We start from the raw sequence: 16,185 nt of genomic DNA on the forward strand, positions 1-16,185 counted from the left end.
TGTGAAGTGGTTAGATGTGGTTAGATGTAACAACTGACACTGTTGAAAAACACTCATATTGAGATCTTCCATAATATTTGACCCTGGACCACAAAACCAGTCTTAAATAGCACAGGAATATAAAAAAGCCAACAAACATTGTATGGGTCAAAATGATCAATTTTATTTTATGTAAAAAATCAGTAGGAAATTAAGGAAAGATCATGTTCCATGTAAATATTTTGGAAATTTCCTACCGTAAATATATGGAAACATGGAGATATATGAGTGGATGCAGCAAAATCGTTAACAAAAACAGCCAGAAACATGCCTATAAACTTCACTCGCTGCTGTCTACTCACGTTTGGGATCTATGTAAAGCTTAGAATTTCATATACTCTCCATAAAGTCATTACAGTGGTAAGCTAATAGAGAGCGCTTAAACAATCCTGTTTCTTCTTAGCAACGGCCTGCTACACTGCCTCAGATGGACAACTTTAAAATTGATTTTCTCAATGTTTTGATTTTTTTGCACCCTCAGTTTCCAGAGTTTTAAATAGTTGTATTTCGACCAAATATTGTCCTATCCCAACAAACCATACATCTCAATCTCGAAACATTGACCCAACCAAGACTGGTTTTGTTGTCCAGGGTCACATATTGACTTTTGATTGTAGACTTGACAAATCTGAGCTCACCCCAATCTTCTCTCTCTCTTTACTCTCAGGGTGGTTGACATGTGTAAAACCTTCCAGGAGAGCGTGAGAGAGTTGTCCGAGCGATACTACTCGCAGCTGTGCAGACATAATTACGTCACTCCAACCTCTTATCTGGAACTCATCCAGACCTACAAAACCCTGCTGAGCTCCAAACGCAGCGAGGTGAATGACCTCAGGAGCCGCTACATAGTTGGCTTGCAGAAACTTGACTTCGCTGCCTCTCAGGTGAGACTGAGACACGTCACCGGTCACTTCGGTCCATCTGCTCCTCCAATCTATGTCTGATAGATGATGAGACATACAGTTCTATAATTATACACAATTCAGCTGCGAATGAATTATGTGTATTATAAGTTAACAATAGTGATTGACTGAATGAACATGGGATGTGCAGGTAGCGGTCATGCAGCAGGAGCTCACAGCACTGCAGCCGGAACTGATCGAGACAGCAAAACAAACCGATCAGATGATGGTAAAGATTGAAAAAGAGACGGTAGAAGTGGATGCTAAGAAAGAGCTAGTCAGTGCTGATGAGAAAGTTGCTAACGATGCGGCAGCTGCTGCTAAATCCATCAAGGTAACTGAATGTAAAATCAAAAAAATGGAAGGTTTGTGAGAATGCGAATTGAAACTGATGCTTTTTCACGGAAAGGATGAGTGTGAGGGGGACCTCGCAGAGGCGATGCCCGCACTGGAAGCGGCTCTTGCCGCTCTGGACACACTGAAGCCGGCTGACATCACTGTCCTGAAGAGCATGCAGAATCCTCCCGGTCCTGTCAAACTCGTCATGGAGTCCATCTGTGTCATGAAGGGCATCAAACCAGAAAGAAAACAAGACCCTGGAGGATCAGGTGTGAGAACTGCTGAGCATGTGCTTAGAGTCACATTATCTTGGTTCCGTCTTTTTAATTGCTTTGCTCTTTTTACCTTGCAGGAAAGATGATTGATGACTTCTGGGGCCCTTCTAAAAAGCTTCTGGGTGACTTAAAATTTCTTGAGAGCCTTAAGACATTCAACAGGGATAATATACCTGCTGCTAACATCAAGAAAATCCGAGAGAAGTTTATAGAACACCCAGACTTTCAGCCCTCATTGATCAAGAGCGTGTCCTCTGCCTGCGAGGGCCTCTGCAAATGGGTGCGTGCCATGGAAGTGTACGAGCGCGTGGCAAAGGTCGTCGCCCCCAAGAAGGAGAGGTTGCAGGCAGCAGAGGCAGAGTTGTCCGTTCAGATGAAGAAGCTGGACGTGAAACGCGCCGAGCTTAAGGAAGTAGAGGATCGACTTCAGGCTCTGAACGACACATTTGAGCAGATGATACAAAAGAAGAAAGACCTGGAGGAAAACATAAACATCTGTTCACAGAAACTCATACGGGCTGAGAAACTGATCGGAGGCCTGGGTGGAGAGAAGGACAGGTGGACGGAGGCGGCACGCGCGCTCGGTGTCAAATACACCAACCTGACGGGTGACGTGTTGTTGTCCTCCGCTACTGTGTCGTACCTCGGAGCGTTCACCGTGGATTACCGCGTGGCATGTCAGCGAGAGTGGCACGAGCTCTGTGGTGAGAAGAAAGTGCCCTGTTCTAAAGACTTCACGCTTAGCAACACTCTAGGTAACCAGGTGCTCATCCGGACGTGGCAGATCGCCGGATTACCCGTGGACTCTTTCTCCACCGATAACGGAATCATCGTCTCCAACTCTCGCCGATGGCCGCTCATGATCGACCCGCAGGGACAAGCCAACAAATGGATCAAGAACATGAACAAATCCAACAAACTCTCAGTCATTAAACTCTCAGACAGCAACTACATCCGCACCCTCGAGAACGCCATCCAGTTTGGCACGCCTGTCCTCCTGGAGAACGTGGGTGAGGAGCTGGACGCGGTTTTGGAGCCGGTTCTTCTGAAGCAGACCTTTAAACAACAGGGCGTGGAATACATGAGACTGGGCGAGAACACAGTGGAATATTCCAGCGACTTTCGCTTCTACATAACCACAGGATTGAGGAACCCGCATTTCCTGCCGGAGGTGGCCGTAAAAGTTTGCCTATTGAACTTCATGATCACGCCGCTGGGACTTGAAGATCAGCTGCTGGGGATTGTGGCTGCAAAAGAGAAACCAGAACTGGAGGAGAAGAAGAATCAACTCATCGTCGAAAGCGCACACAACAACAAGCAGTTAAAAGAGATTGAGGATAAAATCCTCAAGGTTCTGTCGGCTTCAGAAGGGAACATTCTAGAAGATGAGATCGCCATCCAGGTTCTCTCATCGTCTAAAGTGCTGTCAGAAGAAATCTCGAAGAAGCAGAAAATCGCAAGTGTGACTGAAACCGAGATCGATGAGACACGTCTGGGATACCGAGCGGTTGCAGAGCACTCATCTATTTTGTTCTTCTGTATCTCAGATCTGGCAAACATCGATCCCATGTATCAGTATTCTCTCACATGGTTTATCAATCTATACTTGCAGTCCATCGCTCACAGTTCTCCCAGCGATGACCTTCGGATCCGTACAAACAACATCTTAAATCACTTCACCATGCGGGTTTATCATAACGTGTGTCGCTCTCTGTTTGAGAAGGACAAGGTCCTGTTCTCTCTTCTTCTGACCGTTGGCATCATGCAGGGCAAAGGTCAGGTGGATGACCTCATCTGGCGCTTCCTGCTCACAGGAGGTGTTGCTCTTGAAAACCCACACCCAAACCCAGCTCCAGAGTGGCTTTCAGACAAATCGTGGTCAGAGGTCGTCCGCGCTTCCGAACTTCCTCGTCTAGAGGGATTCTTTGAACAGGTACGGGAGAACATCACATCATGGAAACAGATTTACGACTCGAGTCACCCACAAGAAGAGCCGTTCCCGGAGAAGTGGAACACATTGGTGGGTATGGAGCGCATGGTGGTGCTGCGCTGCTTCAGACCTGATAAACTGGTGCTGGCGGTGCAACAGTTCATCGTAGATAATATGGGCCGCGCGTACATCGAGCCTCCCACTTTTGACCTGGCGGAAAGCTACAATGACTCAAACTGCTGTTCGCCTCTCATCTTCGTTCTTTCTCCGGGATCAGACCCGACTGCAGGTAACATCTTCTCTCCAACATTTGACATTTCAAATAAAAATGCATCAACATAAAATAGTTACTTCTCCAAGAAACTCTGATATAAAGCTAGACTTTCGATCGTCTCTTGTACCTTGTGTTGTGTTCAGGACTGCTGAAGTTTGCTGACGATTTAGGAATGGGCGGCAGTAAGAGACAGACGATCTCTCTGGGTCAGGGTCAGGGTCCCGTCGCTGAGCAGCTGATCATAGAAGCACTGACGAGCGGCACCTGGGTCGTTCTGCAGAACTGTCACCTCGCGACCAGCTGGATGCCAACTTTAGAAAAGATCTGCGATGAGCTCATCACACCGGAAAACACACACACCAGCTTCAGGTCACAATCACTGTCCTGTTTTATATCAATTCATACGACGAAAAACTCATCTGCATCTCAGATATTTGTCTTGAGAAAAATACTCTCACAAATGTGTCTGTCATTAGAGTTTCAGAAGAGATGTCAACAATGTGTCAAACTGAGCTCAGATTTGTCTGCAATCAAAAGTTAATATTAGTGAATATCTCAATATGAACTCAAACATTTCTCATCCAATTTACCCAAATCCAAATTATTTCGCCTCAACATCTAATTTCATGTTATACCTTCATAGTCTCATGGATTTTAACCATTGTCATATTTTTTTCTAGTTTTATTTTAGGCAGACACAATGCCATTTTTCTTTGGGAATTATGCACTTTTTTACAAATATTTATTATTTACATTTATGCATTTGGCAGCCACTGTTTTCTAAACGACTTATGAAATTCAGGTTATTCTTTTTTTAACATGGGTTTGGGTTAGGTTTTGCTGATAACGCAATGCTTTACTACTTCATGTAATCGTGTAACCTTAACCAATGTTTTTGTGTGTGTTGTAGGCTGTGGTTGACCAGTCAACCGTCTGATAAGTTTCCAGTGAGTATTTTACAAAATGGTGTGAAAATGACAAACGAACCTCCCAAAGGACTAAGGGCAAACTTACTGCGATCTTACCTCAGCGACCCCATCTCAGACCCCGGCTTCTTCAACAGCTCCGCTAAAGCCGACGTCTGGCAGAAACTGCTCTTCGGTCTGTGCTTCTTTCACGGCCTTGTGCAGGAGAGGAGAACCTTCGGCCCACTCGGTCAGATATTACTCCGTGACATCGAGAGATTATGTTTATTGTTTATCTTTATTGTCTGTTTATTCTTTGGGTTTTCCTGCAGGTTGGAATATTCCCTATGAGTTTAATGAGTCTGATTTGCGAATCAGCGTTCGACAGATTCAGATGTTTCTGGATGAGTATGAGGAGGTTCCGCTGGAGGCGCTCACGTACCTGACAGGTGACGTCAGCTAGCGTGTCGTGTGTCATGTTTCTAAGTTGTCAGTGATTGTACTCATGTTCTCTGCAGTAATTATAGTTTTGTTCATATTTTAAATTAGCTTTTAATTTTAAATCTTTAGTTTTATGTAAATTTTAGTTATTAAGTTTTAGGAATTTTGGGACATGCTTTTGTCTTTTTATAATTTGTTTGTTTATTTTCAATGTTGCTATATAATATTAATTAAATTCTATTTTAGTTTTTGTTTATTATAACAATTTTAGTGCTTTAAACTTATTTCAATACATTTTGAGGCAACATTTCACTTTTCACATAATATTTAGGTCAATATTTGGTTTGATTTTAATGAACAAAGACTTTTCAAAGTTTTCATTTTAGTAAACTAAAGTAACATTGGTTCTCTGTAGGCGAGTGTAATTACGGTGGACGGGTGACTGATGATAAAGACCGGAGACTGCTGATGTCCCTCCTCTCCATCTTCTACAGCCGGAAACTTATAGAACAGAACAACTATCACGTGTGTGAGGGAGATCTGTATTATGTGCCGTCACACGGTCTCTACCAGGTACACACACGCAACATACAGGGACCGTGTGCATTATTATAAAGTACCTTTAAAGGTGTTGAATATAAAACTCTTTGAGTAGAGTGTCAGATTATAAGAAAACAACTCGTAATCAATCTTCTGTCTAGAGCTATGTCGACTATATCCGTAACCTGCCAATCACTGATGAGCCCGAAGTCTTTGGCCTTCACAGCAATGCTAATATCACCAAGGACAACCAGGAGACCAATCAGCTCTTAGATGGAGTGCTGCTGACTCTACCACGACAAACAAGAGGCGGAGCCAAGTCACCGCAGGTGAGAGCAGCCGTAAATAAATGTTGATTGGCAGGTCTGTGTCGATGATGCATCAGTATTGCACCTTTTGGAGTTCAACAAATTGTACATCAACTTCATGAAGCCTCTGTTTCAAAGACACTAGAAGAGCAAAGAATGTGCCTGCACATCTCACAAAACATTCAGTCAGTTATTATCAGGGAAATTAAACACAGAAATGGAAACTAGAGGTAATATGTAACAAAACATGTAGCATTTTTTGCAGGTACTACATAACAAAACAATGCAGTTCTAATGATCACCCTTTTTTTAAGATAAACATCAAGGTATAATTTTAAGAAGATGAGTAAATGGTTTTCTGATGGCAGCGTTTTTTGTGTCTCTAGGAGGTTGTAGATGAGCTGGCCGAGGGACTGTTGGCCAAACTCCCCCCTGAGTTTGACATTGAAGTGGTTACAGCTAAATATCCGCTCCTTTATGAAGAGTCGATGAACACGGTCTTACGTCAAGAGCTCATTCGATTCAACAGGTACTTGTGACCCCTGACAGACGATTCTCTGAGATGACTCTTGTTGAGCGCTCGTTTATTTGGATTTTCAGGCTGTCAAAAGTGGTGCGCGGCAGCCTGCTTAACACCCAGAAGGCACTGAGGGGGCAGGTTGTGATGTCTGCTGAGTTAGAGAATGTTTTTAACAGTCTGCTCGTGGGGAAAGTTCCAGCCACGTGGGCCGCAAAGTCCTACCCGTCTCTCAAACCGCTCGGGAGCTACATGTCTGATTTCCTTGCCAGACTGCAGTTTCTACAGGTGAGCAACAGTCTGATGCATACTACAGGATTTTCATTGCTGAAGCAGTGTGGGTTACTAACCAGTCTGTGTCTTTTTCTCTTTTGGTTGTTTGTATTTGTGTGTGTTAGGACTGGATTGATAAGGGTCCTCCAGCAGTCTTCTGGATATCTGCTTTTTATTTTACTCAATCTTTCCTTACTGGTGTGTCTCAGAATTTTGCTCGCAAATACACCATCCCCATCGACTACATCGGCTTTGAATTTGAGGTCTGTGTGTTCGCGAGGTGATGTATTGTGATGTATTGCAATATCTTGCTTTTTCTCTCATATGCATTGGCTCTTTTAGGTGTGTAAACAGGAAACTCATATGGAGCAGAAGCCAGATGACGGAGCTTACGTCCGTGGGTTTTTTCTAGAGGGAGCGTGCTGGGATCGTGAACGCATGGTCATCAGCGAGTCTGTTCCTAAAGTTCTGTTTGATCCACTGCCCGTAATCTGGCTGAAACCTGGAGAGAGTGCCACGTTCCTGCATGAGAAGGTTTACGTCTGCCCGGTTTACAAGACCAGCGCCAGACGTGGAACGCTCTCCACTACCGGCCATTCCACAAACTACGTGCTCTCCATCGAGCTGCCCTCTGACATGCCCCAGAAACACTGGATCAACCGAGGGGTCGCCTGCCTTTGCCAACTAGACAACTGACCGTCAGCAAGACATCATGAGAATGCAATTGTGTTTACTTTTGCCAAACAAATATGAAGCAAGCCACTAAAGCACTGCTTAGCATATGATGTTGATTTATAATAGAATAATAAACAAATGAAGCAAAGCATCTGTGTCATTTTATGGAAGTCAAAATACTTTTTTATAGTATGAAGGAAACAAACTAAAAAGTCATGATTGTCTTATTTAAAAAGAGAAAGCTTGAACCTGATAGCAGTGAAGAAATGACACGCTTTATTCAGTTCAGCGTCATTTTAGTTGAACAGCTGGTTATTTCTGATGTGCGTAAATAATAAATAATAATAATAATAGCAATGATCTTTACTTAGTATGCAGGTTAGAAACAAAATAGTCAATAAAATACAACACTTTTATCATTAACCAAACATTAATAATTCACATCAACATTCTGCTCTTACACCTGCACTGTAAGAATGATCTGTTTAAACAATATAGCCACTATAGTTACAAGTAACAGACAGACGTTGTGTTGTTCCCTGCTTGTAAACAGTTGTATATCTGCATTGTGCATGTGTGTTTATGTATGTGTATGTACTGTAGGTATGTCAGGTCTCATCATGAGACTGTAGATACAAAGGTTTTGCTTGTTTCCTCAGTCTCTCCTGAGCTCGAAGCTTTCTGCCCTTCTGTGTGGCCAGACCCATCGGAGGAAGATACGACTGAAGAAGAATAAAATACAATTCTGAGTGAATCTTGGAAACTGTCAGGAATGTCATAAGTTTCATCCACATGTTAAAAACACAAATCTGCCGCAGTGTTATTGTGATGACACTCACCGGTTTGGGATAAGGGTTTCTATAATGAAGTCCTGCAACGAAAAACAAAACAACAGTTACATGCTTCCTTTGCTTTCAAAATGTGAGCAGTTTAAATAATACACACCAATCTCTATCCGTGCGTCACATTCTTCAATGTATCTCTTGACTGATTCTGGATCTGTGATCTGCAACAGACGGAACACAAACATCTATAACAGCTCATACATGTCATCAGCTGATATCAGATCAGTCCATACCTTTAGGTTTTGTCTGAAAAGGGTTCGAGCCTCCTGGACTATATATTTCCTCTCTGTATCAGTGTCCTGTGGTAAAGCGGACTGTGACTGCCAGCTGCGGGCGATGCGCAACACCCTCCTGTAGAGAGACAGCACGTCTGAACGAGACATCCCCGGACCTGTGAACATGACCAATCATACTTTCAGCAAGTTTGTCAGAAACACACTCTGTTAATCCCTCACTTTACAATACCTCATACAGTATTAATTCTGGATTATTGTGAGTCTTTGTTCAGTTGAACGCAAAAGAAGATATTTTGAGAAATGTCTCAGTGGTTTTATGTTTATGAAATGGAAGTGAATGGGGTTCAGTGATGTTTTACTATCTAGAGTCGTCAAAATTTCTGCACAAGAAAGAAACCCATACAAGTTTGTGATGACAGCAAATGATGATAAAATCTATTATAGTTTTATATGTTTCCCCTCACTTGTTAATTATTCTAAACATTCATTATTTTCCAGTATATAATACAATACATATAAATCTGGTTCATTCACTGTGTCCTTGTGTGAGGTTTTACAAGACCTTTATGTAACTGTTAGATAAACAAACATAATTTATGTCAACTTTAACAGACCCCGTAATTCAGCCTTTTATTTATTCGACATTTATCTTTTTATTAGCTCCACCTCGCGATGAATTATAAATATTACCTATATGAATCTGTCTTGCAGCACAGGCTCAACACTCATATTTGTTTCAGCTCATGTGAACAACACTTCCGCTTTCTGGCGTCGAAGTGTTCGCTAATGATGACGTCTTCCTGTCCTCATGGTTCGACACAGTCAATGGTACGTACGCGTTGCGCAGCCTTATAAATCTGAAATGTTTATGCCAGCTACATCTGCGCTGCTTTTACGCATACACAATCGAACCCAAACAAAAAGAGAAACTGCGATCAATCAGTTGCCGATCCGCGTTTCTCCGGTTCCGTACACCCGTATCAAGCCCATCAGATCGGCGCACAACACACAAACGGCGGTGTGTGAGAGCCGACTCGAGCGGTGAGTGTCACCGGAGCCGCTCCGAATCAGGGCGAGTTCGGTTCGGGTTCGGGTCTGTAGGAAGCGATGCAGAGGGGGATAGCCACCATGATCATCTGAAGACCCAAAGAGCATAAGAAGTACACGAAGAGGAGCACCTTTCCCCTGCTTGTAACGGGAGAAACGGAACCGATCCGGTTCGGCTGGAGGTTGGGATTAGCATTAGCATTAGCGTTAGCACGACAGCAGGGATGCGCTGATTCTGACCCGTTTCGTCATCTTTTCACAGGTAAACCAACAAAAACACCATGTTTACGTGTCTCTGTCGTATTTGTGGATACCATATACACATAGTAGCGTTAGTGTTTAAATGAAGTTCATGTATATGAATGAGCCGCACTCACATCTGAAGCTAACCAGCTAAGATGCTAACATGAGATCAGCTCTTTAAAAGACTTTAAATGTCAGATTCAGTCTTCTTTGGCTCAAACAATGCCTCGGATCAACATACCGTGACTGTTAGTGTGCTTTCAGATATTGTCGGTGTTTGTGTTGAGTGCATTTGCTGTACTTGATGGCCGGGAAAAGTTTTTCATTTAAACAGATAGAGGGTTGTGTCCGAACATGCTGAGCTGCCTAACAGGACAGCATCTCTGACCATTATATTATACACAGTTATCTACAACATAGATGGTCAGAAACGGCTGTTTAGCTAGCCACAAAATAGACTGGGTTATTAAGATTAAATAAAAGGTTAATAAAACCAGCATGGTTCATTAACCCGAGTATATCTTTACTAACAATAACACATTTTTAATATTATTATGATATTTTAGGGCACGTACCATTGTAGTACTGTAGTTTTCTTGTAGTGACATGTAAAAACAGACATGACTATCCATTTATTCTATGTAGGCTCTCAGTTATGATGTACCAATTAGCTAATCATTTAATAGCAAGTTATAATAATCATATATCACATGTACAAATCATTTAATTAGGGATGCACCAATATGTACATTTTGCCCGATAACCGATAATTTTTTAACATTGGAAACTGATAACTGATATATTGGCTGATATACAGTACCTAAATATACATTTACTGAGACTGGACTTTATTTACTCCCCAGGAAATCATGTACAAAGCCCACTTTACTCTAATTCAAGATTCTTTAATTTATAAACTTTTCTGGTATAATGTTTATTTTATAAAAAATTGAAGATGTTCTCCGAGAGCAACCCAGAAAGGTGTTCTCAATAGCCACAAGTCTAACATGTCTCAAGACAGAAAGCATTCAGATAGCAGTTGGCTTCAAACAATATTCTTTTGTAACCATAATTAACACATTCATAAATATCTAAATACTACTTCACTAATGTTTTGCTACCAACAGTAAGTGAATGATCATGACAGAATGACGTGCACATGAAAAGATTCAGCCAGAGGAAATTATTCATCATTTATCAGCTATTATATATCAGCCTAAATTTTATTATCGATGCCGGTGTGTATTACCAAAACTGTGTCATGCTACCAACACAGTATGTTTTTTAAATAAAGAAACATGTCTCAAAAGTCACTGAAATTACTTTTATATTTGTTGACGTCATAGAGCTTTCTTATTTTTCACTTATTTTCTGTAACATCTTTTCACAGCCCCGTCAAATCCTGATGGATAATGTCAGATCCCTTCTCACTTTCTCCCTGTTAAATATTGTATTTCATTTTGGAATATGCATGTAGATTCCACATGTGAAAAAAAATGTACATTCAAAAGCAAATCGCGATTACCTTAAACCCCAAAATGCCGGACCCTTTGGGTGTGTGTTGCTATGCCGGTGACCCTTGTCGGGTTGTATGTCATTTAATCATGGCTCTGGTCACAATAGCAATCCAACACCTCGAATGTAACCCAGCTCCAACAAACCCTAGCCCTAACCCTTTTATTTAGGATTGCTCATCATCGGTATTGCGTTGTGAGTTAATTTCCGCTCGTGTGATCAGGTGTGTGAAAATGTCTCGCAGGTTTAATGTGTGGTTTGGAACAGTGAGAGCTCGTTGTACGGTGTGTTGTGTGTTTGTGTGAATTCTAATCACTCTCTCACTTTTGCTCTTCTTGTGCCCCCTCTCTCTCTCTCTCTCTCTCTCTCTCTCTCTCTCTCTCTCTCACTCACACACAAGGCTAGCGGATGTTACGGCCATCTCCATGGAGTTTTCTCAGATGACACGTCTGTTCAGGGCTCAAGGACTTGGGTGAGTGTGTCCTGTACTGTGTGTGTTCTCGCGCCGAGTAGGTTCTAATGCCGATGAACACTGGAAGTTCTGATCTGAGCTCTAGGAAATACATAATGTTTCTCCTGGATGCTGATTGGTTAATAGTGATCTTAAATACACAATATTACAGTGTACAGCTGTGGTGGCCACACAACTGTTAATCAGGTACTGTGTGTGTATCACAGTGACAGCACTCATATAGACTGTTAACATCCGTTTACATATCAGGAACTGTGTTTTCGGATTAGCACTGCATTGAATAAACGTGTAAATTTGGATTCAAATTAGATATTTCCATGACATATTTTTTAAGGCAATAATGCTTTCACAGCCACAGAAAAATTAAGAGACCCTTTCAATATTATTTTCAGTTTTTCGGAATGTACTGTTTACAGGTATGCATTTAAGTAAAATGATCGTTTAGTTTTATTCTGTAAACTAGTATATTTCACCCAAATTTTAAATCAAAATATTGTTTTATATGCATTTGTTTGCAGAAAATGAAAATGGGAGAAACAGGTGAAAGTAACAGAAAAGAGGCTCTGTATTTTTTAGACCTCGAACACTGCAAAGAATACAAATTCAGATTCAATTTTAAGCAATACAACAGTCACATTTCAACATGTATTTAGGAAAAGTTCAAACATAAGTTTTTATGTGATAACCTGGATTTTTCTCACTTTTCTTGTGTCTTGTCATGCTGTCAGTCTTCTACTTTTTCACCCCTGAGGTTTGATTTCGTTGAAATTCAACAGATACTGGACTGGAAGGAGCACAATACATCTAGCATTGATGATTAAAATAAAATTTGGAATGGTCTCTTATTTTTTTCCACGGCATAATCAAAGATGATTTTAAAAATACAGAGCATCTGAAGGAAAAGTAAATGAAAATTAAGCATCACCTCTCCACCAGAAGCTGTTGTGCCTTACGTATAAAACTTTACATGTCACCTTTAAACACAGTCTAGGACCTTGTACTATTCACACACATTTATGTGCCTGATAATTAAAAAAAAAATCCAGAAATTTGAAGGAGGAAGTATGTGTTATAATCCATCCATCCATTTTCCATCCATTTTCTACCGCTTATCCGAACTACCTCGGGTCACGGGGAGCCATGTGTTATAATATTTATTTAAAATATTTGTTTCCGAGTAGAAAAAAAGGCGTTTTAAAACATAGCTGTTATTACATAATGTATTTTTGTATGAGAGGTCGATCAGCATCCAGGACCAGAGCTCTGATAATAACACACTGGCTCTGCTTCTGATTCTGTAACTATGTGTGTTTTGTTATGTGGGTTGTAATAGGTTGTTTATGAAACGTCACTATCACTATTGCTCTGATGGTTTAGAATCTGACCAGTAAGCAACTAGCATGAATCGTATTAAACGTGCTCACAACCGCACAGAATGCACCAACCATGTTCTCATTAAAAATCATATTCCAAAAACTTCCAAAAAAGTGAGTGTCTAGACATGTGACCCGTCCTGCGTGGCTCTGTTTTGGTAACATGGTTTTCTGGTCATTTATGATGTAAAGTCAGAGTACTTAGCAATACCTGGATCATGTGACCAATCAGAATGCAGGAGGAGCTGTAGCTCCGCCCTGTGACTCGGAGAATAAGTGTGTCTGAATTCCAGCTCTTTATATTCTTTCTGATACTGATGACTACTTTAACAAACACAGTGAATAGATTTCACCACACCGGTAAGATAATGTCTGTTATTTAGCAGATACTGTTCAACTGGTTTTCTTTGTTAGATCACTTCTGGATTCTTTGATAATGCCTTAATATTTTCGTCTTTTTCCTTCAATGAGCACGAAGACATGAGAGACGTCTCTTTAATTTACAGTCAAAGAATGACAGAAGTTATGAGAAAGACCACAGTGAGGTTTTTCTGCATCTGGACGTTTAACAGTTGAAATGAGGAACAATGAATGTGCAATATTGTTTCATATCCTCATCATGCTTCTTTGGAAATATGACAAGGTTGTCGCAGGGTTTTTTACATTAACGGAAACAGAGCGATTAAAATATATGGATTTCATGCTGAAGTGTTTAATTTTTTTCAGATAATGCAAACGTTATTTATAATAAGGGTGTGGCATGAACTATACAAGGTATAGTTCACTTTCCATAAAGATTTTCATCATTTATTCCCCCTCATGTGGGTGTAAATCTGTATGTGACTCTTTCTTCTTAGGAACACAAAAGAAGATATTTTGAGAAATGTTTTAGTGGTTTTGTGTCCATACAATGGAGGTCAATGGGTCTAAGTGTTGTTTGATTATCAACATTCTTCAATATGTCTTCTTTTGAGCTCTACAGAAGAAAGAAAGGAGTAATTGATAGTTTTTCATTCTCAGTGTTGGTTTGGATTTGAACTTGCTGACGTTGTGATTTTGAATCTTCAGGGCATGTTGACTGCTGTTCGTCATCCAGCACAGCGGCGTCTAGCAGGAGCCGTCTGGACCTGAAGGAAGACCTTCAGGAGAGGAAACACGAAAACAAGATAGAGTGTGCGTGAAAGACATGGGTCAATGTGTGACTAAATGTAAGAACCCCACATCCTCTCTAGGCAGCAAAAGTGGTGAAAAGGATGCTGGGAAAAAGAAAGGCGGAGGCATGCACAAGGAGGAAGTGTGTGGCAAATCATCGGCTGACGTCATATTCAACGGCACCAAAGTGTCAGAGGTTACCGTGGAGAGCGCCGTGGCTCCACCCACATCAGCGGGAGACGTACGGCGGGAGTCGTCGGCGCAGGACGGGGATGGCGTGTCCCTCGCTCGGATCGAGGAGATGTTCCTGCATTATAAGGACGAGCACGAAGACGCCATCTTGGAGGAGGGGATGGAACGGTTCTGCAATGATCTTTGTGTCGACCCGGCCGAGTTTAAAGTTCTGGTGCTGGCATGGAAGTTCCAGGCTGCTACCATGTGCAAGTTTACAAGGTGAGAAAGAACAGTTTTTTTTGTGTCACTTACAACACATCTGTTGCGTATTCATGATTTTTTCCTTCGTCTCGATCTAGGAGGGAGTTTGTGGACGGCTGTCGGGCGATTCATGCCGACAGTATACAGGGGATCCGCTCGCGTTTCTCCGTGCTGCTAGAGGAGCCCCGTGGAGAGGAGAGCTTCAAAGATCTTTACCGTTTCACTTTCCAGTTCGGTCTTGATGCCGAGGAGGGCCAGCGCTCTCTCCAGCGCTCCATCGCCATAGCTCTGTGGCGGCTCGTCTTCACGCTGGACATGCCCCCGGTGCTGGAGCGCTGGCTGGACTTCCTGTCGGAGAACCCGTGCAGTGTGCGCGGCATCTCTCGCGACACCTGGAACATGTTTCTGAACTTCACGCAGAGCATCGGCCAGGATCTCAGCAACTACAGCGAGGATGAGGCGTGGCCTAGTCTGTTTGACTCCTTTGTGGAGTGGGAAACGGAGAGACGCAGACGAGAACGACCGGATGGCGTAGACGCTGGGAGTGGAGAGGGCGACGTCCGGGAGACGGGGTGCAACACGGACTGTGTGGGCTCGTCGATGTGGACGGGACCTTGAGCGTGTTGTTTTTGGGGGGTATGGTGGTGAATTCTGGACTATGACGTGCGGAGATGTTTCTGAGCCTGTCATTCTCCATCCTAATTTGTGACTGTTATAATAATTATTATTGCATTGGGTATCCCAGTGCATTCTTGGACTTTTGTTTTAATGAAAGGGCTCCAAATTAATTATTTTTTAAGCACTTTTAAGTTATTGGTTTGTTTTTTTGCCATTGTTTTTTATTTGTTTTAACGTTCACATTTCTTGCACCACACCTCCAGAGTGGATTTTATGGCGATTCGCCCTCATGATCGCATTGCTCATATTTTGGGAGACGCCAAAGAAAAGGGAACCCTGTCAGCTGCCTGCAAGCTTGAATACACACACAACAAAACGCAACATCTGACACACACAGACACCAGCATAAACGCTGTACGGGACGCTCAGTTTTAGGTGTATTTGAACGGTTATATTCAGTTCTCATGTTGTTTGGGGGTGTGTGATGATTCTGTACTGACGCCCCTTAAAACATAATTTCTCATGTGCTTCCTGCTCAGTTAAATTTCATTTTAATCCTTAACATTCATGTGTCCCTTGCATTGATCTTCTCGGATATTCCCATCAGTCATGTTTGTGTTTGTTTTTGTGTGTGTGTGTGTGAGTGTGTGTGTGTGGGTGAAATACAGTTGTATTTGCACTCGGAGGTTTGCTTTTTCTTTGTTTTTTAATTCAAAATGATTTCATTTCAGTCTTTTGTGTCTGGTTTTATATAAATGAAACAATTTATAATGAATAAAAAATGTGTTCAACATTGCAGTTGGATTTTGTCATGTCTTCTCTGAGCGCATC

The 16,185-nt window shown here is 41.9% G+C and overlaps 3 protein-coding genes across 8 annotated transcripts in view; 2 read left to right on the plus strand and 1 right to left on the minus strand.

Annotated features, from left to right (window-relative positions):
• dnah3 (dynein axonemal heavy chain 3) overlaps positions 1–7,566 on the plus strand; it is a 29,890-nt gene extending 22,324 nt beyond the window's left edge. For all 5 annotated transcript variants that reach the window (XM_056737920.1, XM_056737922.1, XM_056737923.1 and 2 more), the window contains 13 exons: positions 707–923; positions 1,093–1,275; positions 1,351–1,549; positions 1,633–3,774; positions 3,903–4,128; positions 4,670–4,914; positions 4,997–5,113; positions 5,521–5,678; positions 5,807–5,974; positions 6,340–6,482; positions 6,554–6,758; positions 6,869–7,006; positions 7,086–7,566. In XM_056737920.1, coding sequence (XP_056593898.1) covers positions 707–923; positions 1,093–1,275; positions 1,351–1,549; positions 1,633–3,774; positions 3,903–4,128; positions 4,670–4,914; positions 4,997–5,113; positions 5,521–5,678; positions 5,807–5,974; positions 6,340–6,482; positions 6,554–6,758; positions 6,869–7,006; positions 7,086–7,439 — 4,495 coding nt within the window. In that variant the 3' untranslated portion in view covers positions 7,440–7,566. The remainder of the gene's footprint in view (positions 1–706; positions 924–1,092; positions 1,276–1,350; positions 1,550–1,632; positions 3,775–3,902; positions 4,129–4,669; positions 4,915–4,996; positions 5,114–5,520; positions 5,679–5,806; positions 5,975–6,339; positions 6,483–6,553; positions 6,759–6,868; positions 7,007–7,085) is intronic.
• A 100-nt stretch (positions 7,567–7,666) lies between these two features.
• lyrm1 (LYR motif containing 1) lies at positions 7,667–10,242 on the minus strand. Of its 2 annotated transcripts, none has more exons than XM_056737997.1 (5): positions 10,031–10,242; positions 8,497–8,654; positions 8,364–8,424; positions 8,258–8,289; positions 7,667–8,140 (listed from the first exon to the last, which is right to left on the minus strand). In XM_056737997.1, the coding sequence occupies exons 2-5, from the start codon at positions 8,644–8,646 to the stop codon at positions 8,027–8,029; spliced, it is 357 nt and encodes a 118-aa protein (XP_056593975.1). In that variant the 5' UTR covers positions 8,647–8,654; positions 10,031–10,242; the 3' UTR covers positions 7,667–8,026. The 2 variants fall into 2 exon arrangements, with proteins under 2 accessions (XP_056593975.1, XP_056593974.1); XM_056737996.1 differs by lacking the exon at positions 10,031–10,242 and adding an exon at positions 9,190–9,312.
• On the plus strand, positions 9,340–16,149 carry dcun1d3 (defective in cullin neddylation 1 domain containing 3). The gene is made up of 4 exons (XM_056737989.1): positions 9,340–9,808; positions 11,705–11,776; positions 14,218–14,754; positions 14,835–16,149. Exons 3-4 carry the CDS (start codon positions 14,336–14,338, stop codon positions 15,352–15,354), a joined length of 939 nt encoding a protein of 312 aa, XP_056593967.1. The 5' UTR covers positions 9,340–9,808; positions 11,705–11,776; positions 14,218–14,335; the 3' UTR covers positions 15,355–16,149.
• Positions 16,150–16,185: the final 36 nt, after the last annotated feature.

Source organism: Triplophysa dalaica, chromosome 23 (assembly GCF_015846415.1).
Source record: "Triplophysa dalaica isolate WHDGS20190420 chromosome 23, ASM1584641v1, whole genome shotgun sequence".
NCBI classification, from domain to species: Eukaryota; Metazoa; Chordata; class Actinopteri; order Cypriniformes; family Nemacheilidae; genus Triplophysa; species Triplophysa dalaica.

Bases quoted from the DNA above. Each gene is read 5' to 3' on its own strand.
- lyrm1 (XM_056737997.1), bottom strand. From the start codon at position 8,646: ATGTCTCGTTCAGACGTGCTGTCTCTCTACAGGAGGGTGTTGCGCATC. The intron at 8,425-8,496 runs GTATGGACTGAT...CGTCTGTTGCAG, and splicing joins TTTTCAGACAAAACCTAAAG to ATCACAGATCCAGAATCAGT. The intron at 8,290-8,363 runs GTGTGTATTATT...TTTTCGTTGCAG, and splicing joins TGACGCACGGATAGAGATTG to GACTTCATTATAGAAACCCT.
- dcun1d3 (XM_056737989.1), top strand. From the start codon at position 14,336: ATGGGTCAATGTGTGACTAAATGTAAGAACCCCACATCCTCTCTAGGC. The intron at 14,755-14,834 runs GTGAGAAAGAAC...GTCTCGATCTAG, and splicing joins ACCATGTGCAAGTTTACAAG to GAGGGAGTTTGTGGACGGCT.